The 22,234-nt window shown below is 41.6% G+C and overlaps 1 protein-coding gene across 6 annotated transcripts in view; it reads right to left on the minus strand.

The window, feature by feature from the left end:
* Window positions 1-22,234, minus strand: part of ntng1a (netrin g1a) — a 125,760-nt gene that overhangs the window by 5,872 nt on the left and 97,654 nt on the right. For 2 of the 6 annotated variants that reach the window (XM_080305936.1, XM_026179210.2), the window contains exons 5-7: window positions 14,771-14,797; window positions 7,703-7,870; window positions 4,043-4,177 (exon numbers count right to left, since the gene is read on the minus strand). In XM_080305936.1, the coding sequence (XP_080162062.1) occupies window positions 4,043-4,177; window positions 7,703-7,870; window positions 14,771-14,797 (330 nt within the window). Of the gene's footprint in view, window positions 1-4,042; window positions 4,178-7,702; window positions 7,871-9,453; window positions 9,514-10,469; window positions 10,515-14,770; window positions 14,798-22,234 lie in introns of all 6 variants that reach the window. The other 4 variants (XM_026179213.2, XM_026179212.2, XM_026179214.2 and 1 more) reach the window with 4 other exon arrangements.

Here is a 22,234-nt window from a genome sequence, read left to right on the forward strand (position 1 = left end):
TTATTTTCAGAATAATCCCATTAAAATAATTTTAAGAATCTTTCTGTTCAAAGGAAATTTTAGTTCATTCTAAAGGAAATTTTAGGTCATGGCTATTCCCTGGAAGCAGAGTGATTCATCAGCTGAAGGGACTATAAAGACAAATAGATAGTGATGACTTAAAAAAAAACAAAAAAAGGACAAAAGATCAATAAAATCATCAAGATATAAAAAAAATAATGACAAACAAGAACGATCACGTTCAGTGTTGTAAGATTGAAAACACAGCAGAAGTAGGAACTTCTTGTCCCGCACCTTTATCTGATTTCATTTTCTCACATTAACCATTTTGCATTACTGCACATAAACAGAGCCGGCACAGGCAGTAAAAGACAAGATTTGTTGTGTTTGCTTTTGATATGAGTGATAATATTTAGAGAAGGGGCCGCTGAACTAGGTGCGCCTGTCTGGGAAAGTGATGTGTTTGACGAGAGATTTAAGTTTTAATTGCATTTTTTCCCCCGCTCTGCATGCAGACAGCGTCTCGTCAACGCACAGAACTCCTGCAGCAGCAGCGGGGATGCAGAAGAAGGTCGAGTTTTCCCATTTCAGCCATAGAATCACTCAGTGGTTTTGGACTGACATTATTCTGGGGGTTTCTCGTTCTCTTTCCTACTTTAGAGGACATTTTGTGAAGTGAAAGCACTGCTATGGGTGCTTTTGTGGCTCATTTGTTGTTGGGGCGATGAATCAAACTCCAGTGAAAAACTTCACATTTGTGTTACTGCCAGAGCAGCAGAGCCTGGAATTTTTTTCAGTGACCAAACAAACAAACAAACAAACAAACAAACAAACAAACAAACAAACAAACAAACAAACAAACAAACAAACAAACAAACAAACAAACAAACAAACAAACAAACAAACAAACAACCCAAAAAAGAAGAAGAAGAAAAATCAATCTCTAGGGGAAAAAATCTGTAGTCAGGAATATAGCAATACTATGCTATTCTTTTTCTCGATATGAGCATACTAATACAGCCTCTATGACATTTACAGCTAAAAGATCCCCCTTCTTTGGATGTTGCATTCTTTGAAATGCCACCAATACTTTGATCAATGTAGAAAAGTCAGTGCACAAGCAGTAAATTACAACCTCAATACAAAGGAACCTCTTTGCCTTTTATTTGTAGGCAAAAGATATTAAAGCAATCAAAGTATGTTTGTGCTGAAAACATTGAGATATTTGACCTTTTCGGAGACTGTCTTCAAATTCATGTGATGAGAATGTCTCTGAGCTGTTGTTTGAGTGATGTAGGAGAAATTTTATACCAAGTAGTTAAATCTTAAAGACCAAAAAATATTTACATGTTAAGACATTCTGGATTTTTTTGTGTTACTATTTTAATCAGGGAGAAGGTGTAGATGTAATTGAACTTCTTTTCAGACCCACATTACTATGCAAATCCCAGTATTATACCTTTCATCGTGTCTGGAGCGGATCTTTAACTTTAGCAGCTTTTTAAGTGAAGTATTACTCAGACCTCTTGGATATAGAGTTTGAAGTTTTGAGAGCATACAAACACTTCAAACAGTAATGTTTGTGGATTTTCTGATCACTGCTTCATCTGACAAATACAAACTGATCTGCTCCGTGCTCACTCCCGCTGTGTGTGGCTTCCCATCTGTTTACCTTGGCGCCGCCTCTCTACGAAAAACATTCTTTCGCCGTTTTAAACATTTTCACGTTAATTGCTTTTTTCTGCTTTTGTACCACTCAGCGTTCTCGGTACATCATTAGGTTCGGGTTGTGCGCCTCACGTTGCAGGTCATGCTAGGACGCCTGTCTCTCACCTTTTGTTTGAAGCAGATTTTTTCATGCTGACAGTGCCTTTGCGCTGTACACACAGAATATATTAGTACAGTCACAAAAAACAGCGAATTTTAATGAATGTCTTTCTGTGTCGAGAACTACTAAAAAAAGCAAGTGACTCATTTTACACTGAATTTAAATCACAATGCAGCAGACTTTAAAGCATTCGTTTTCTTAAGTTGGACGCTAACAAACACAGTATAAGCAGCGGGGGTGTCGCTAATTCGCTGTATACTCAATGGGAAACGCTTCTATCTGCTCGTGTTGTATTGATACAGTTCGCATAATGAAATCGTGAAACTTAGTGCATCTCAGAAAGTCGTGACGAGTGCTGTAAGTGGCTCCTTCGGTGAAGCCCTTTACTTTAACCAATCTCATCTCCGTCCACAGCACCACAGATAAAACAGAACATACTGAGCGCACATTGCCTGCCTTGCATGTTGAGTTTGCTGTTGTGAAAAAAGTGATACTTTTCCTTATATGGAATCGATTTTTCTCTGTGCTGTTTCAGTTACTCTAACAATATTGTAGGGTCTTTACTTTACAATATGAAGCACCTTGAGGTAACTGTTGTTGTAATGTGAATATTAAGCCATGTGTTTTAAACATGTTCACAATGATATACCTTCTTTTGTTTTTTCACAAAGTTTACACTGTTTATTTATTGGGTGTTTCCCAATAAATTCACTAATTGATAACACGAGATTACACTCTACTTATGCCGATGATCACTTAATATCCACATGAAGAAGCACAGGAATCAGCTTCAGGTCATAAATGTTTTTTTTCCCTGCACTTTAATGTTTTAGAATGATATATATTCAGAGATTGACACTTAAACTTTCTAAAATAGTGAAACTATAGTTTCTTATATTTTTCTCTCCAGTCAGTAAAACTCAGACATCAGCCAATCCTAGTCCAAATATTTCGGATACACGAGAATGATGTTGAAACCTGAAGCAAACAGTGGCAATGTAATTCACAGAATTAATATCTAGCGATCAAACTTGTCTAAAAAAGAAAGCTAGAATAAATTACACTACCAAAAATTAATTCTTTAAATTAAAATTTTCCCTTTTTTTGGCTTTTCTGTAGGATGTAATAAAAGTGTGGAGTCGCTGTTTAATCTCAAAATCACGTCCTCGTACTCTATTGAAGTGCCTCGTTTAGGACGCCTTTGTTAGTCGGGACAGAGATTAATGTTGAGCTGCAGGAGGCGGGCAAATAGATGTCACTGTCGTGTTGAAAAGGCCTATTAATCTGAGGTAACTTGATACAAAGATGGGTCGCGGTGGGTGAGCGCCAATTAGAAGCAATTATCACCTGTTCTGACAAAAAAAATTGACGCGAGCCTTTTTAAACCAGCGCTCGACTAGTCAGATAGATCCAAAGAGGCCTAGTAATGCGTGCCTGGAGCATAAACAGTGTTAGCAATGATGTTTTCAGTCTTTAAAGTTCTTTGTCAGAGAGTTAAAATCCATCATCCTGAAGTGTTTACTCTATTTTGTCTACCTCTTGCAGGTTTGTCACTGAGATTTGACTTGAAGGAAACTATGAAAAATTGGTGACATTTGAAAAAAAAAAAATACATAGGGCATGCACTGCAAAATGAGCAGGGGAAATATAAAGTGTAGACAGTAATAAATGGGCTGGAACTCAAAACGACCTGCATTCCCCTTTAAAAGAAAATGTTGATGTTGGATGACATTGTCCTGTTGTGGACTGTGAAGGGGTGATGGCTACTCAAACAGATCACAGGCAGCCTGTCAAGCAGTCAATATTGACTCAGCTGTTGTGTTGCTGGTGTGCGACACGCCTGAATAACTGAGTTACCGAGCAGCATGCATCCCGTCATTCCACTGCTTTCTCTCTATTTGAGCCATAAACGGCGCCTGCTGATTCAACGCTGGTAATGCAGCCACAGCGAGTGTGAAATGCAGGTACAGGCTATGAAAGGAATGGCTTCGTATATATCGGGTTAGGTGGTGTTATGTGTTAGCTCTGTGTTTGTCAAGGCAGCTGGGCAGTCTTGCACGTGTGCAGTGTTTTTTTTTTGTTTCTTTTTCTTCCAGCCAAAGCTTCAGGAATCACGCAGAGAGAAAAGACATCAGAGAGAGAATAGAAGAGAAAGACACAGCTGAGGGGGAGAACAGTCAGGAGCTGCACGGGGAGGGTTACGGTTCTACTTACATTTGCAGCCATTGTCCCACAAATAGCCGGGCAGACACTCCTGACACTTAGGCCCTGTAGTGCCCTCCTTACATATACAAAATCCTGTGCCATTACAGCGATCATTGACTGAGCCATAGGGATTACAATTACATTCTGGAAAAACAAAACACACATACACACACAGGCTGGAGAAAAAAAGGGTAGTGCTTTGACTTCCCAGCACAAGTCTAGGATTTTCACAGCGTGGTCTGCGGTCCTCGAGCTCTAGCTTAAGAAGGTGCTTGATTATTATAACTGGTAAAAGAATGGGAATAGATTTAAAGACTCATACAGGGAAAAATGCTACCATTTCAACTGTAATGGAGACAGAATGAGTGAGAATGAAGCTGGCTCTAGATACATGAACATTTTCTATTCATTACAACATACTTGTAATTAATATAGCATTAATTTGGCTGTTTTAAAGAACACAGCGTGCAATGAGCAGATATGCAAAGCACTATCAGTAGCTTTGATTTTTTCTTTTTAGATGGACAAAGTGAGCCTATCTGAACATGCTCTTCCAAAATCTGAGTCATTCAAACAGGTAGAGGTAGCAAAAGATGGCAAGAGAAGACAGGAAATGTGATGAGAAGGTAGAGATGGATAATGATATGAAACAAAGATAAAGACTGAATGTTCCAGAGGAATGAGAGAGTACATTGAAATGGGCATTGTAGTAATATGTTCTTTAATTCCCTCTAATTTTTAAATGGCTCTGTAGACTTATTGTTATCCTTTGATAAGAATTTGGCTTCATCTTTAATTGCCTATTACAAACAGAAGACAGCGGTGCTCTGGCTGCAATTTGAACATAAAGCGCTTCATGAAAGCAACACGCCCAGTCTCTAGTGCCTCACACTCAACTGACCTTCCCACTTTTCAGAGCACCTGGAACACTCTGCAGTCAAAGTGACACTTATTTTGACAGTCCCTGACCATCACATTGCACCTTCTGTGTCTGTGCTGGCTGCATGCGGCTGCGCCTGAGTGACATCCAAGGGTCAGGCAAGAGGAGAGAGGTGACAGCAAGTGACAAAGTGGGGGGTCAGCGAGAGAGAGGCAGGGTGACGGCGAGTTTGGCACGCAGTAACGCCTCGGCGACTTTTAATGCCTTGTGACAGGTTTCAGCTGCTGCTCCTGAGGCCATTTCATGTATATGACATATGCACTTGTGTGGCACCTCTGACTGGTGGTGTGACTTCGCTGCAACATTTCTCTCAGAACTCTTGTTGCTTGTCAGAATCCCCCCTCAGGACTCACAAATGCACCTGGCACTGAGCGCTGTGAATTCACACTACATGTGCTAGCTAAAAAATTCAACGGGGAACCGAGATACTGCCCTAGGAACCGTAGGAAACGCAATTTTTACACATAGACAAAGTAGATAATGCATTTTATGAATGCCTGCGTAAAAGTCATGAACAAAATAACAGGAACACCAAGTGGAAATGGCCTTTTACCTCAGACATAACCATAAAGGTGGCATTTGCTTCACCAGCAAGTATTTTGGCAATACTGAATACATTTGCTTGTAAGTTCCACCACCAATTTTATGTAGCCTACAGTACTGTGCGAAAGTCACAAGTCACCTCCAAATTTTTTTAATATTTTGCTAGGAAAATGGAGAATAGGTGCAGTGATTATTCAAACATGTAATCATACATGGGAATGAGTATATGGTATAACCATCTTTATTCTTCAACACAGCCTGAACTCTGTTCAGCAATAGTTCTCCAGACTTCCTGAAGGAAATTCAAAGCTCTTCTTTGGAAGTTTGCTAACTTCTATTTCCTTCTCTGTCAAGATGATCCCACGCTGCTTCAATAATGTTGACGTCCGGGGAGGCCAATCCATGACTGATAGCCTCCCACTGCGTGCTTTTTCTATCCAGGCATGCTGTCAGTGTGTTTGGGATCATTGTCATGCTGGAAATTCTTTCTTTCCAGATGCTATTGCATGATGGATCAAAATCTGCTGGAACTTTTCTGCAATTTTTTCAAGATCCCAAACACCACTGGCTGAAATGCAGCTCCAAACCACGACAGAGCTTCTACCATGTTCACAGATGGCTGTAGACATTCAATTTTGTACCACACTCCTGGCCTCCTTCATACATATTGATGATGTCCAAAATTTTTAATTTGGATTCAAGACTGCATCCAACCTGTAGCCACTGATTTTCCGTCCAGTTCTTGTATAATTTGGCAGAACCTCAGCTCCCCCCTTATTATTTACCTTGCTTGATAATGACTTGTTGACAGCCACTTTTCCACTAAGACAAGTTGCGGGTTTGGTCATCAGCAGATCAACTAAAGAGCCAAATCTATCTCTCAGGTCCTGTGTCAGGTGTTTGCTGGAATTGTTTCTTATTTCCTAAGGACATGACTTTCAGATACTGATCATCTGCTGCTAATAGTTTTTTTGTAAGTTCTGCCGCTTCTTATATTGTCCTGCTTTCCTAAGATTTTATAAGGGTACACATGATGCACAGACATGCCAAGCTTTTAGCTAATAGCTCTTTGAGAATCTACCTGTTGGTGCAAAAATACTATTTGATATCTGTTAAATTATGTTGTCCTTGGCATTTTATTTTATTTTTTTGTAGATTCCACAACTGGCATCTACTAAGAAAGTGCCTAAAACACAATTTAAATTTGGTTCTTTCCCATTTGTCTGTAATGTTGGACACAACAGTGATTCATCCCGTAGGTTAGGTGCCTTTGAGTGATTCACATGTGTTAAGTGGCTTAACAAAAAAAACACTCCTGCGTTTTGCTCACTATTGCTCAAGACCACTTTAAACATAAGAAAATCTGACTCCTGGGAAGCAAAATATTAAAAAATGAGGGGTCACTCAACACTTTGTGGTCTATATGTCATGTCATACAAGGTTTCGAAGGTTACCTTTGGACAAAGCACGACTAAATGTTATCCTTAATCTATAATGTCCTAAGCTAAGGCAACATGCTTCTGTCTGTACCTTAATAATAAACATAAAGACATAACAGTGCTCTCAGTTTTCTTATCTAACTCAGCTATATCCTAACATTTGAACTGTTTCTCCTTAATGACAGAATTTGTACAGAAAATTGTGACAAGGCACAAACCTGCTAACGTTTCAGATGTAGCTGTTGTGACCATTTCACACTAACCAATTTCTAATCACCATGCAGCTATTCAGGAGGACATTTATTCCTCAAATTATAGTTTTCTCACCTCGCCCACATGCTAAACCTTGAGAATAGGATCATTTTGGCTTCAATATACACCTTTCAAATAAAACCTAGCTAGCAGCAAGAGATTACAATAAAACACAATATATGAGAGCTAGTAGGTAAAAATAAAGGTATATTTAATAAATGGTAAACTGCTAATTTTAATATGATGCTAAAGACTCCCTTAAGCATCACCTGCTAACACCCAGGCTAACAAGGAGATTTATGAGCAACAACCTTGTGTGAAAGCAGAAGAAGCAAAAGAGGAAGATGACTGGACATGGAAACAGGAGAGTGTATGAGTGATGACGTGTTGGGGATGAAACTGACAATTTCTCTAATGAGGAGTCAGAGACAGGAGGTGAGGTGAAGAGAGTGTGAAAGCGTGGTGGTGGTGAAGGGGCCCGGATGGGGGACTGACCTATGCACACATTTTCATCGTCCAGTTCTGCTGAGGCATTGCGGTAGTAGCCCAGCTTGCATAGCTGGCAGTGCTGGCCCCTAGTGTTGTGCTTACAGCTCACGCAAATGACGGTGTTTAGCAGCTCGATATAGCTGCATCGGTTGGAGTGGCCGAAGCATTCGCAGTCTTGCAAAGAGAGAGCAAGTGTGAAGTGAGGAGAGGGGAGGAGGAGAGAAAAGAAGGAGAAAGAGACGCGGGCGAGAGCGTTGGAATTGTTGCTTTTGCAGCGAGTGCTACGGCGGTGGGGTTAGCAAGTCTGATGGAGGCTCCGTGGCATGCGAGGTTAAAAATGGAGATGGTTTGAGGAGAAGATGTTGGGGGGAATGACAGGTAAGGTTGGTCGTGATTAGTCTCGCATGGGCATGGCCAGAGTTAGAAAAAAACAGAAGTTTCACATAAAACACCACGGCGTTAGTAGAGAGGTCACATCACTTCAAGCACACCACAGCACGAGGCGACAAAGGCTCTGAAATGACAGCACAGAGACACGATCACATCAGGAGCACCGCGCAGCATGAGGCAGGTCAAACCATGAATGAAATGGATGTCTCAGCCGCTGAGAATGGCGTGTGAGGGAATTTAGAGGTTTTTGTGTAAGTCTTAATGTCAGCGGTTATCTGGTCTGAAGAGAGGATGAGATGAAACCTTTGTGTTTTCTTTTAAAACCCTTTGCAATGACTGATGTATTACTTATCTTTAAAACCCTTAATTCATCCAACAAACATTTCTTTAGTTGTTTTTTAGTCCGACCCAACTGAGTTTTCAACAAGCAATCAGCGAGGCAAGTGAGTGTGTGGTGAATTGCAGCTGGGTGGGAAAGTGACATTGCCTACTATGCAGTCATGCTTAATTAGATAAAGCTATATTGAGTCGAAGCTGCTACAATCCATGATACTCACTGGCAGTCCTGCCCTAAGGCTTGCAGGATGGGGCGTGTCCGGCCCCAGCTCTGTTCCAGTGAGGATCAGCCCATCACTCCGAGTGACCACTGACACCATGTGTCACAGCACAGACAGATGTGACCCTTAAGCCACACTGGCAGCTGCTTGGACAGAATGCCCACTCACAGCTCCACGATAAAGTGGTTAGTGCAGGAGGCTTTCGTCCAAGGGATTGTGTTTATTAAGAATCTGTATTGAGGTCAGTTCTCTCTGTCCAGACACTAATAAACTCGGCACGTCTCGGAAACGAAGGTACAGCAAGTCCAGTTCACACTACCTTTCACCTAAATCAGCAAGTCTTATCCAAATGTAAGCTAAGGTCCTCTACGTTAGATGCCTCCCTCTTGCAGGCATACTCTCAGAAGACAAATAATCTCTCCTTTCTAGAAATAGGCTAAGGTTATAAATCATGCACGGCGCGCACAGGGAATAAAAAGTCTCAGGTACATGTTCCCCCCCAAAATAGTTGTGGCCTCAAACACCCACTTTATTTTCAGTGAAAAAAGAAATGATTCCAAGGGACTTTTATAGTGTTTAGAATACGATTCCATAGATGAATGAGTCGTCCAGTGAAAGCCATCAGTCTAGCTCTGAGCTGGAGATACGGATACAGAGTGCTCTAGCACTGGGGTAGTGTCACAAGGGTTGGGGAGGGTTGGCGGGGGGGGTAGCTCACAGGTTAACAGAAACATCAGTTCATACAGGAAGAAGGCTTTGGGTGTCATCTGGGATTGGGTGGGGACAATGTGGGAATTCCAGAGCTCCTACCTCGCTTGCTGTTTGCAACGTGGACAGAAGGGGCAGTGGACAATGCAACTTGAGGAGCTACTAGACAAATTAAAAGAAACAAACAAACAAACAAAAAAAACCCATGATATTGCAATTCAACATAACACATGTAATGCCAGAGAATTAAGGATACCAAGCATCACGCCTAATAAAAATATAACAATAAAAAAAAAAGAAAAGAAAGGAAACATACGCAATAAAGATGAATGATGGCATTGAGAAATAAGGAGTGACATTGCCAAGTGAAGCTGGCTGCGTGTAGCAGCATCTGTTACAAATGCCTTCGATTCAACAATTCAAATATTATGGACCCTCTTTTACGCTTCATTTCATTAACAAGTGCTTAGTATAATTCAAAACTGTCTGTGTATGTTTCCCCAGACAGAAACTATACCCTGACAAACTACTCTCCACCTCGGTGGAGGCCAGCCAAGAATTTTCACACTATAAATTTGTGCACAGCTGCGTGGGTAAGGAAACTGGCTAGCAGTGAACACATCAATCCCTCCATTCTTTTACGGCTATAAAGCAAACAGTGGGGAAAAGGAAATAATGGGCCCGGCCTCTGCCATTGTACCAGGTGACATAAGCCCTTGCCACATACATTGTGAGCGCTTGGCTGCAGTCATGGAAACACAGAGCTGAGCGGTTGTGCGCTAGTTGTGAGGTGGATTAAGCTAAGTTGAGCCCAACACTTTCAAAAAAAGACAAAAGTGAAACCTCTCCTGCTTTTCTATCTAATGAGCTAACACGGTGCTGAGAGCTGAGCACCTAACTGAAACAGTGTTAATGTATAAATCAGAGCTGCAGCAACCTCTTGAGCCTCCAGGGTGCGACAGGCTGACTTATAATGTTTTTGGGCTTTTCAAGAAGCCAGGAAAAAGGGAAGGATAGTTTGGGCTACCAAAGAGTCATTTTTGACAACTATACAAACACCTGAAGTAAATGAATCTGCAAAACAAAAACATAATTGTTGCATAATCTTAGATGCCTACCTTCTTTTCGGTTAGCGACACCTAGGGATGACACATTCGGCCGAACTGCGTGCAATTGAGAGAAATCAGGAGTTAATGATGTGTCCTCGTGGGATGCACTTTACAGATCATCTAAAGAGGGGAGACTATGTGGTAGTGGACACAGACAACTGGAGATATGAACATGTCCAGCATGACTCAGATCTGTAAATCAGGAAACAGCACGATGGGGCAGGGCTGACATGGACGGGCAGAGAATGCATCCAAAGAGCCATTAAAAGGACGTCGGAGAGACGTTGTATGTAATTTGTGTGACGTCCATTACCTTGCTGTGCAACTGTATGTTTATGGCAATGGCAATGATGAGTGGGAAAAAAAACTGAAGACAAAAGATCAAGAAAAAAACCCAAACTCAGTTAAACTTAGTATTTAGCTCATGATTTATGCAAGGGACTCTATGTATAGCAAATGAAGACGTTAGGGGGCATTTTGTTTAATTCATCACATTGACTGAGTAATCAATATCTAATTACAGTGTATTTCTGGTGGAGGAATAACAATGAATAAATAATGGCAGGTGTTGGGACTTGGAATGACGGACTGCTGTGGGTAGCATAACCTCATAATTACATACAAGTCAGTATTTCCGTGTCAGGGAAATACTTTGCGGTTGGAAATGGAGAGGACTCAAGCAAAGGGAGGAATACGGATAAGTTTCCTCATCGTGCCCCTTCATCTCTTCACTTGATCTTTCTGTCCTTTCGCTATTGACTCCATGAATCATGCAATCTTGGGTAATTAACATCCAGCGGTGTCTTGGCAAGAAGCCACTTACTCTAACTATGTGTGAATAGAGAATATGACTGCTGTTCACCAAGTGCAATCTTTTAAATAATGACTTTTTTCCCTTGTGAAATAATGGTTTCGAATCTTTTTTCTTTTTTTTTGTAAGTGGGCTGGATTTCAATAAAACATTAGTTTTGAGGTTTGTATGTCTTTACAGAGTGACAGTCGCTTTAAATACCCTCAGTGCTGATTTCAAAACTGCTCGAACAAAAGAAGAATTTGATTCTTCGTGGGGATTCTGGCATCGGTGACGACTTTGACGTCTCCGCTGGGTCTGAGTCACACGAGTCACAGAATGAAATGCTGTTTGAAAATGAGATATTAACAAATAAAGAGCTTTTAAAAAAAAGCTCTTTTTTGAAATCTACTTTGAAATACTTTGTTCGTGTGATAATCACTTAGCAGTGAAACCGTTTGGTCAAAACAGCTGCAAAAAAAAGGCTCTGCCAGGAACATTTGGAGGGGGAAAAAGGTGAGAACGCTGCACTGTCTAGATCTGTCGAACAGCTGATCTAATTGCTAAAGTATGATGATATTTAATCACAACCTGTTTCCAAAAAAAGTTGTGGTGCTGTGTGAAATGTGTTTCAACATAAAGCACAATCCTTGTCAAATCGTTTACCTGAAAACGGCACAAAGACATTAAAAAAAAATCCAGGTTTGATCATTTTAAATTTGCTGCCAGCATCAAGTAAAGAAGGCTGAGTAAACAAAAGCCTGGAACCTGTGTAGCATCAAAAATAAAACAAAGTAAGACAAAAATATTAAACAACTGTTGAAACATCTCCTAACTAATTGGTTATATTAGCATAAGGTCAGTAACACGACCGATTATCAAAAAGAGCAAGAAAGCCTCTCAGAGGTAGCGATGGAGAGGCGTCTGCTCCTCTGTGTATTACTGGGTGTGCAAACAGTTCAACAACGATTCTCTGTGCTAAATTTGAAAGGGATTTAATAATACACAGTACATAATATCATCAGTAGATTCAGAGAATATTGAGACATCTCTTTACATAATGAACAAGGCTGCGATCTTCTTGGGCCTTCGAACGGCACATTTGGTTCTGGAAATCACTGCATGAGCTCAGGAACACTCAGCAAACACAGTTCAAAGCTGCAAATACAAAAGAGCCACGCTAAAGGAGAAGACAACAAGAAGTAAAGAAAACTGCCCTTTTCTGAACCTGAGCTCATTTAAGATGAGCTGCGGTCAGGCATTTAATGTTATCTGTGCACAGTCCAAAATCCAGCCTTCATGCTGGTAAATGGCTGCTTTGGTGTACACTGGGTACTTTGCAAATTTATAAAGTAATGCTATAAATGTTAAACAATACATATAGGTTCTTAAGCAACAATGCTGGCATTTTTTTTTCTTTAGAGAAGGTTTTGCTCATTTCATGAAGGTAATACAGCTGCAGAAAGTCTCAATGTATTGTCTTTGTACCACTTTCAGTGAAATACAGTTTCAAATCATAACAATAATTTTATTTTCATTTTACACATTTCCCAAACTTGCATTCTTTTGGAAACAGGGTTTCTGTGTTGGCAACTGACGGGATGTAATGCACATCTAGGTTCCATTAATTATTTTGTTATGGGGAATATTCAGGAGTGAAATGAGTGGTGACGGATTTTAATCAATGCCATACTTATAATGAAATGCAATCTTGCAGAGCCAGAATTGTTTTTTAAAATATTAATTTCACTTTAATGGTCTGCATTAGGCAATTCTGCCTGGCTTAATAAACTTGAAATAGAATTGAGGAAAGTCAATAAGGAATTCAATTACCTTCAAAAAAACAACATAAAAAGTGCAGGGCTTTGTTTTTTCTCCCCCAAACAGTAGCTTTGTTTCCAATCCTTAAAAAAACAAACCTCAAGGACATCATAACCTTTTCCCCCCTTAGCCTGTTCTTACTTTATTAATAATGCGACTTAACGTTGGTTTGTGTTTGCGCTGAAAATGGCCTCATCCTCTTCAGTGTGCTTAAAAAATAAGACAGTCAGCATGTTTCATTTTTTTGTGTTTTGTTGGTTCTGTGGAAGGCTGCTGCAACAAGACAGCCACTCGTGAGAAATCTAAATCCCCGTGGGCCAATCTGGATGAGAAACGAAGACTTTGGTTTGTCAGAGTGTCCTTTCTACATCGCCCATCCTCCCTCCCCAAAACACACACACGTACACACACACGCACTTATCAGCATGCACACCCGCCCTGTAAAGGATTTGAGGACAGCCGTTGGACATGGTCTGGCCTGGCATTTTGGAAGGGACGGAGAGGATGGATGTGCAGCAGTGAATATGTACGTGTACACAGCATGTATGAAGAGCATGCCCACACACACTAAGCACTAATAATGCCGTGCATGAAGACGAAGCACAATTCGGAGGCAAGCAGTGGAAGACTGTAGTTGGGTTAGGGGGGGGGGGGGGGGGGGGGGTGAAATTGGTCGTCTTGGCCACATGTCCATTTCTGACTCATGACGTCATAGCATCAGACTTTATAACAAGTGTTCACTTACTGAGTAAGCTACCACACTAAAGCCTGATTAATAACCACCCGGGAACAATCCCTACGTCGCTCGCAGCACGTTTTAGGAAACTTGCCCAGAAGTCGTCTTAGCCTTTAAATGATAAAAACAAGACAAGCACGCATGTGTCCTTTGGGGAACCTTGGGTTGGCTTGAGCACACAATTGGATATTAAATGAAAACAATTTACTACTGAGCTTAAAAAGAGCTCACAAATAATTGGAAATATTGAAAAATGCTGTTGATCTTAATTTAACAGGTAACTTCATCAGGAGGAAGCAATTTATTAATCGATCCACTGCCCCGGGAATAGAGGATACTCATGAAGAACAGGGCGATGGGGAAAAAAAAGAAAAAAGATTAAGGCGAACTGAGCCAGGCTGTGAATGCACTTTGACTTGTTCAATACAGTCCTATGTTTCCTGCATCACACAGCCTTCCAGGCAGCGGTAACTTGAGACATGGCACCTCTCTTCCTCCTCCTCCTCCTCCTGAGGGGCTACTGTTTGACGAAGATAATACCAGCCGAGGCGCTTGCGGCTTATATTAAAATGACCTCCTGTGACATTACACTGTCAGAGAGGTCTTGGCACTTTAATAAAGTCTAGATGCCATTTATTTATAATGCATGGGAGAGAAGGAGGGGGGAAAAAAAACAAATGACATTTGCCATGCAGAGCCAGGCAAGTATTATCTGGTCGAGTTGAATCAGGATAAAGTAAATTAATATGCCCACATTATGACAATATAGCCCCCAGCTATGGCTTATCCCTCCCCCTAACCAAAAAAAAAAGGTTAGTCGACAATTGCTGAGTGATTTTTCATAAGATTGGAATCAGAAATGAACACCTGGCAATGGGTTTAGGGGTGTACGGTGAAGAGTGGGACAGTAGGCAAAGCAAAGCATCAAGCAGTCATATTGTTTACTTGTAACTGTTTACTTACTAACTGGACCAATGTTACTAGGAATACCTGCAAGAGAGGAAGAGAAAACAACAATGAATATTAAGGCACATAACACAGACATTAGAAAAAGTTACTTTTGCCATCCGTCCTCACGGGGGACTGACTTCCAGCAGCAACATCCGTGATTCATGCTGCTGAACTCTACCCCTGAAACCACGACATCTAAAGCAATGCCAGCAGTGTGCACCGTGATTTAACGGCATTGCCCGTACCCGTTTATCCTTACGTCTGCTTGGTGTCTCGTGGTTTTCCTCTGTTATTTGTCTTTTGATGTCTTCTGCTGTTGGCAGTGTCAGATAAGGTCACTGCTGCCCTCTCCCACAGCTAAAGGTGCACACCCCTAAATGTCACAAAAATCACTGGAAAACTCATGTCAGGCTCATGACAGTCATGGGATACTTTTGTGATTAGTGAACAGTGCCTGTTTTCATGAGAATTAAGTTGTCAGCACGTATTCCAACACACGCAAATATCAAATGGCATCAACTCAGTCTCTGACACCAAAGGAGGACATATCTTATCCTGTTGCCTAACCGCCCATCCCTCCGCCGAGCAATCTCTTGAGCCAGGCGGCCGCTGAGCAGATAATACAGTCTGTCTCATGCCCACGGTGACCAGATCTCTCCCACACCAGGACACTGGCTGGCTGTGGATCTGAGCACGCTAAGACGTTCACAGGCTTCTTCCGCCGAACCAGCCGCTATCATCTTGGTTTGGGTTTTAATTAGGACCTCAGGACCGAGTGACGCACATTTGTGGCCGCATCAGACAGCACGAAGCAAAGATGATGTCAGACAAAGTGCCGAGGACTCTGCCACGTTTCTCAGTTTGCATCGGTATTCCTCAAAGGCACGTGAATGCACCGGCTGTGTATTTTTGGTCAGCGTTTGTCTTCAGAGGAATTTGCTCTCAACTCTACTTTTTCTAATCATCCCTTTAAGGCGAGGCCCTCCCTCCCATTCGCTCTACCCCCTGCCCTCATTAAGGCAGTCTACCCACCAAAACAAACAACCTGCTCGCCATGAAAAGAGAAGCATGCTGTGCAAGAGTACCCATACTTCTTCTAAACAGTAGAAACAGAAATGAAATAAGAAGAGATCTCACTCTCCCTCCAGCTCACATCTCTCCTATCATTCGCTCGCTATCACACCTGCTGCTGAAGAAGCTGAGAAGGCACATGTGCAGGATTTTTGGTGGGGTCTTTCATCTAATGGAGCCGTCACGAAATATCTCCAAGTACTCAGGGGAAACGAGGGTTTCCCGAGTGTGTGTGTTTGTGTTCGTGCACTTTGATCAAACTGCTGTCATTCAATCACTCTTCCTCTGATCTCTGCCTGCCGGTTGTATTTAGGAGCCAAAGCTATGACCTGCTTGATAACCGTGAAGTACAAAAGTCTATGCTGACACATGGAGACAGAGTGTAATGGGTGTCAGACCTCAAGGGGGTGGACAGATGCTAACCCTGAGACAGGAAGGATGAGGCAGAAACCATCAGGATCCCAGTCATTTTCATTGTCACACTCGGATTTGGGAAGTTGGGCTGGATATAATCATTTGCAAATGAAAGCTGCCACCTCACAAAACACAGTGCAACAGAAAAAAATAGTTTTTTTTGTTTTTGTTTTTCCTAAATAGAGGCCAACAAGTATGAAAAAATTGTTGGGAGACGGGCATGCCAGAGGCAGTGTTTCATTAGTCTTCTTTTCACACAGGTCCTGGTTGATCGCTAATCAAAGCCACAGAGAGCAACAGATATGCTGCACATATGTTCATGTTAAATACCTAATGTGCAGTGCATGAACAGAGAGCATCACAATGAAGTTATCATATTTTTTTGTACATAGAGATATCCATTAAAATCCACTGCCCCTGTGAAATAAATGTGCATGTAATGAAACCGGATATTCACGAAGAATTTTAGGTCCTTAACTGAACTGTAAAAAAAAAAAAAAAAGGGGGGGGGGCTGGTTAAGTAGCTGACAGAGCAATAATACACAAACGTTATCTGCATCTAGTGTGAAAGATTAGCAGGGGGACCCACTATGTTTAATGGAAAAGGATATAAATAAAGAAGCAGAGCTGGTGTGTGTGTGTGTGTGTGTGTGTGTGTGTGTGTGTGTGTGTGTGTGTGTGTGTGTGTGTGTGTGAGAGAGAGAGAGAGAGAGATCACTAGGTCTTGTTATTACTGTACAGACTTTCATTAGAGTGCACCACAGAAAGTTTACAATTTAAGTAGAGATATTCTTCATAACAGAGAAAATATTCACTATGAGCTCCACTGTACCAGCTACACAAATGCCAAACAGATCACAGCGGTCTAAAAGCCATGTGTTCATTATGCAGCGTGGTCTGTCCTCCACCCATCCTCAGGTTAAATGTATCTATAAAAACTGTATAAATCATGTTTCGTACAAAGACGTGGTTCACAGTGATCACTCATTTGACAAATTACACTTTGCCACTTCACTGGGCTCAAGGCCATAGAACTTTTTCTCTCAGGTCATAATCTCAGACACCAGTGGCCCGTCATTACAACTATTCAGTGCTTTAGGCACAGCCTGTGGGGTCCTAGCAGATCCATGGATCTGAAGTCAGGTCACTGAAATGATTTTTAACCGCCATCGTTTCCAATTCCCCTTCACCTGCCCGGCCTCGCCATTATGGGCCACTGGCTCCAATCTAATTTTGTCTTATCGCACAGGAAGAGCATTAGGAGCCGCATTTGTTGACTCCATTGATTTTTATGTGTTGCGCAGAGATCGCAGTTCTGAGCTGCTAGGCTGGTGAACATGATCTCCTCGGGCCGTGTGATTCACCGCACATTTGGGGTCAGCACATATGACGCATGTGCAGATCGGTGCATTACAATACAGTGCAGGCCAACTCATGTGGGGCATCAACCGATTTGCAACAAATCTCACTTCACAGTGTGGTTAGAAGTCTCATTGCTTGATGTTTACTCTATCGGATGGTTTCCAGCTATGCTGTCAAGCATCCAAGATCTCACTAATGGATTATCAGAAACCCATAATAAAATGTTCTCCCATGGATATTCAGCCTTTAAATCTTTGGCATGCATTCTGTTGCATCACTGAACTGGCTCGTCTGTCATTTATTCAGTGTGTCTGCACATGTGCAGAAAGGGCACTCATCTTAGGAAAATTTCTGCATGCTTTCTAGATTTTACTGTCAAGAGCGTTCGTTAGCATGGGGCTCAGCTGGTGTGTGCTTGCGCGTGTATGACCGTGCGTGTCGCTGTGTTGTTTCTGTCTGTATCACTTCTGTTCTGACCTTCAATGTGTCTCACCTGTTTGCTTTGGCAATACCTGGACTTCCCTGGAAAGGCGCTTATCAGCTGAATTTCCACCGCAGGCAAAGTTGGTAATTACTTTCCGAGGCTGCCATCGTTTTATAGCAATCCATCATCATCTAGAGCTCTTTGGCTATATAGAGCTCAGTGGTGGTGACAGGCATTGCTAACTGGTTAGCAGCGGAAAGACTGCCAAAACACAAGCATACAGCATGCAAGCTGATTGAATTCTTCAGGAGCAAAATTACGTCTTGCTCGGCTTCCCTGCTACGTCTTAAAGCCTTGAAGTCCCCAAGAGCCAAGATGGACAAAGCACAGTTAAGATTTCAGGGATGGAACGAGGTGTGCATCAGTGGCAGCACGAAAAGTGAGAAGGAGGGGGGGAAATCTGGAGATGGAAGAAACAAATATTTGAAAGAAAGATTACCGTCACAGCTGCACAGAGCCGAGATGTGGAAAAGACAGAGTAAACAAGCTTGGTCTCTGGGGTGGTTGGGGGTGTTGTGGGGGAGAAAAAGAAAGAGAGGGAGAAAGACAGAGTGAGCATGAAACAAAAGAAAGAGATGGAGCGAGCACAGGCAGAGGCAAGAAGAAGAAGGAGGAGAGAAAAAGGTAGCGGGGAAGATGGGCAGCAGGAGAAGCAGAATGACAGGATGCAAAACAACAGCCAATAAGTTTTATAGAGAACAAAGAAGGAGAATGGGGGTAAAATGAAAATTCAAATGAGTGGGTGTTATACATGAGAGCAAAGCTCCTGAATGAATGTGTGTAGATGCATAAACATATGACACTAATTGAAATCACAGTAGAGCTCAGAGATGATGAAAAACCCACATTTAAAACATTTATTGGACCTCACTTAAATTCAAAAGGAAATGACAGACCTTCCTTTTTATCGAGCCACGAAGCTAAACAAAAGAAGAAAACACTAAGCGCTAATTTTCTTTAAATGATATCTTTAACAAATGTACTGTGTGGATTGGTTAGTAAAGCAAAGTCTTACTACTGCAGTTGGTAAAACATCACACAGGATTCATTTTAATGCTTTTTGCAAAAGAACCATTTTTTAAGACGGGTGTTTATATCTGCCCAAATCTGCCCAAGTACAGTAATTGTAAGAAAGAGTGAGCTTTATTCCACGGTGGCACCATCAGTTCCTGAGGGATTTGGTCTTGCTGCTGAAACACATAAATCTCACAAAAGGAGGAAGATCGATCAGGCAACCTAAATATGTGTGTGCGCGTGTGTGTGTTTGTTCACATTCCTATGATCAGCTCCCTCAAGTTGGCACTCATTATAGAAAAACCACACAAGGAAAAAATTAACATGCTATGTGTAAGTCCAATGAAATAATACTTGATATTGTCATTGCCGGCTCCAGATATCACAGCGCTTCTCATCATGCTAATGTGGAACGTGGGAGAGGCAAGGTGTTCTGCGTGAGTGGGATGCTGAGGGTTGGGGGTGGATCTTCTCTTCCAGCTGGGGGTGGGGAATGAATCCTGCTGGAGAAATCCACTGCATGTTCGCGCCTTTCACTGCTTTGATCAAAGGGGATCCATAAACTCCGAGGCTGGCTTTAGCTAAATCTGAACAAGTGCCTCTTAATCCTTCTCTGATAAGCCAATCTATTCATTTTATCAAGATGCAGAATGAACAAATCGGGACTTAATTAATCTGAACGTTAGGCGTCGTTGGATGAAAATGACATTCTCTGAGTGCAAGGAAGTTGCAAAAGTTTAAAAGAAAAGAAGAAAAACTATATCATTTCCTCCTTAATACGGCCATTAAAATGTCTAGACACTCGCACCAAAGACTTTCAATTAGCAGTGTCAGTCAAACACATCACACGATGAAAAACCTGCACGCCGGCCCCTCGACAAACCAAAGCATACATGTGTGCCGTGCAACAGTGTGATCATCATAAAAAGGTAATAGCTACAGGTGACTGGTAGGATATGTTATTATGGCTGCCATAACAGCTATCATCAAACTCAATGACTGAACTTTTACAAGGCTGTCACAGTGCAGCAGAGCCATGCTCCCCTCATAACTTCACTGCTTACATCCCCGTGCTGACACTGGTCACAACCTTCAAAAGCCTTTCTCTTTCCTGTCCCCACCAGCTTGTCTTTCACTGGTGATGTTCATCGTTTCTTCCATCTGCATTCGATGAAGACAGAATACACCTATACATGCATGAGTGCATATACTGTAAGGAGATATGAAAGCAATTTGAAATGGATTTGAAGGCAGTGTGAGTAGTGACGCACAAGTACAAAGCTGGTCTTATTTTAAATCTTAAGGAAATTCATTTTTGTTTGTGCGACTTCACAGACTACCCGCTTCCTATTGTTCTACTTCCCCATGCTGTCTGCAACAGCTCATTCACTGCTGAACATGTAGCAGCTAAGGATGTATGCTTTTATTTTTAAAAGTGGTTTAGTAATATCCTAAAACAGGTCAGCACTGCAGCCTATCCCAGCTCGTATGTTGTTTCTCTCCAAGTTAAAACTGAGATTAAAACATCTCTTTTTCCAAGCGTGACCTGACCAAGAGAGCAGAAAATATTTTTTTACAGATACAGACACAAACAATATAAGGAGACAAATACAAAACTCACAGCTGCCAGAACTTCCTTCCTGTTAAAAGGGAGTTTTTCCTTCCCACATTCACCATGTGCTTGCTCATAGAGGGTCGTGTTACTGTTGGGGCTTTAACTTAGAATAGAAAATTTGGCGCTATATAAATAAAAATGAATTGAACTGATTTGGAGTATAAATGAGTGTTTAGGTGTTAGTTTAGCTACTGAGAAGAAAATATTGATCACTAAACATATTAACTCAGTTTCTCTTAACTTTCTTTTCACACATGCACAGCTTTGTTTTAATCTAACCACATATATGGATATGTGAGCTTCATGTTAGTTACTTTTAAAAAGTCAGGTCAACAAGCAGTCTTACTAGGTTGGACCTACAGCATGCAGAGTGCACCCAGCCCCATTAGGGTAGACAGAAGGTGACTACTGCACATTTCTCTCATGTGTCTTTGTGAGTTGCTTAGCTCACCGAAAGGGACGGATGTACTGAAGAAATTGCTCAATTATGCATTTTTGCAAATGAGATCGCTCCTTCTCTCCCACTTTGTGCCTATGTGTGATGGGTGGGGGCAGCTGTCTTTCTCACCGTGCAGCACACTTGCACACAGAGAAGCCGTGCTCTTAGCGACATCGGTAGAGTGAACTAAATGTTCAAAAGTGCGATTACACTTCGCTAAAGCTGACGTGCAAGAAGTGCTTTACACATATGGTAAAAGTCACATGTGCACCATGGATCTCTCCATCACTGCTGTGGGTGCGTCTGAATGAAGTGCTGAGGAGCATTAACTGAAAAGTGAGTTACATCAGAATAACAGACTGCTGCCACTTTAACAGACTGATGAAGTCAGGAATGTTACCTACAGATGACCCTGAAACCCTGAAAGTATTTTTTAAACAGAGCAAGGCATTTTCAACATAGAAGTTCTAAACATGCCAATTTCCTTTAGAGATCATAAATCATATCATAAAATTCGCACACAATAACAGAATAATAAAAAAAATTGACCAGGTTCGATGTTATTAGCCTACTGAAAACAGATCTTTTTGTAGACCGATAGCACAAACCAGTGCTGTGAAAACATGTGTTTTAACTTTGTAATGCTTGAAGCTGGTAAAACTGAGGGTTATCTTCCCATTTACATACAGTACAAAAACTTAAGCAGGGGTTTGAGCTGACACTGTCACTGAGAAAGCATTATGCCAATAACTAAAGTTGGGAATTGTAGTCTCATAGAAGACAGTCACTGGGACCCTGCACGGGAATGAACTGCGAGGTTGCAGACCAAGAAAAACTTCACCTCTGCAGAAAAGTTGCCTTCAAGCCAGACTCAAGCAAGCTAATGACAACCTGCAGACAGATTATGCATACTGAGATGAAACCGTTTGGAGAAAGAAGGGAGAGGCATACAACCCAAAGAACAACATACCCACAGTGAAGCATGGTGGTGGGAGTATTTTGCTGTGGGGATGCTTCAGTATATCTGGAACTGGGAATCATCAAGACCGAAGAAATTACAAAAAAGAATATGTGAAG

This window comes from Astatotilapia calliptera, chromosome 9 (genome assembly GCF_964374335.1).
Source record: "Astatotilapia calliptera chromosome 9, fAstCal68.1, whole genome shotgun sequence".
In the NCBI taxonomy this organism is placed as follows: Eukaryota; Metazoa; Chordata; class Actinopteri; order Cichliformes; family Cichlidae; genus Astatotilapia; species Astatotilapia calliptera.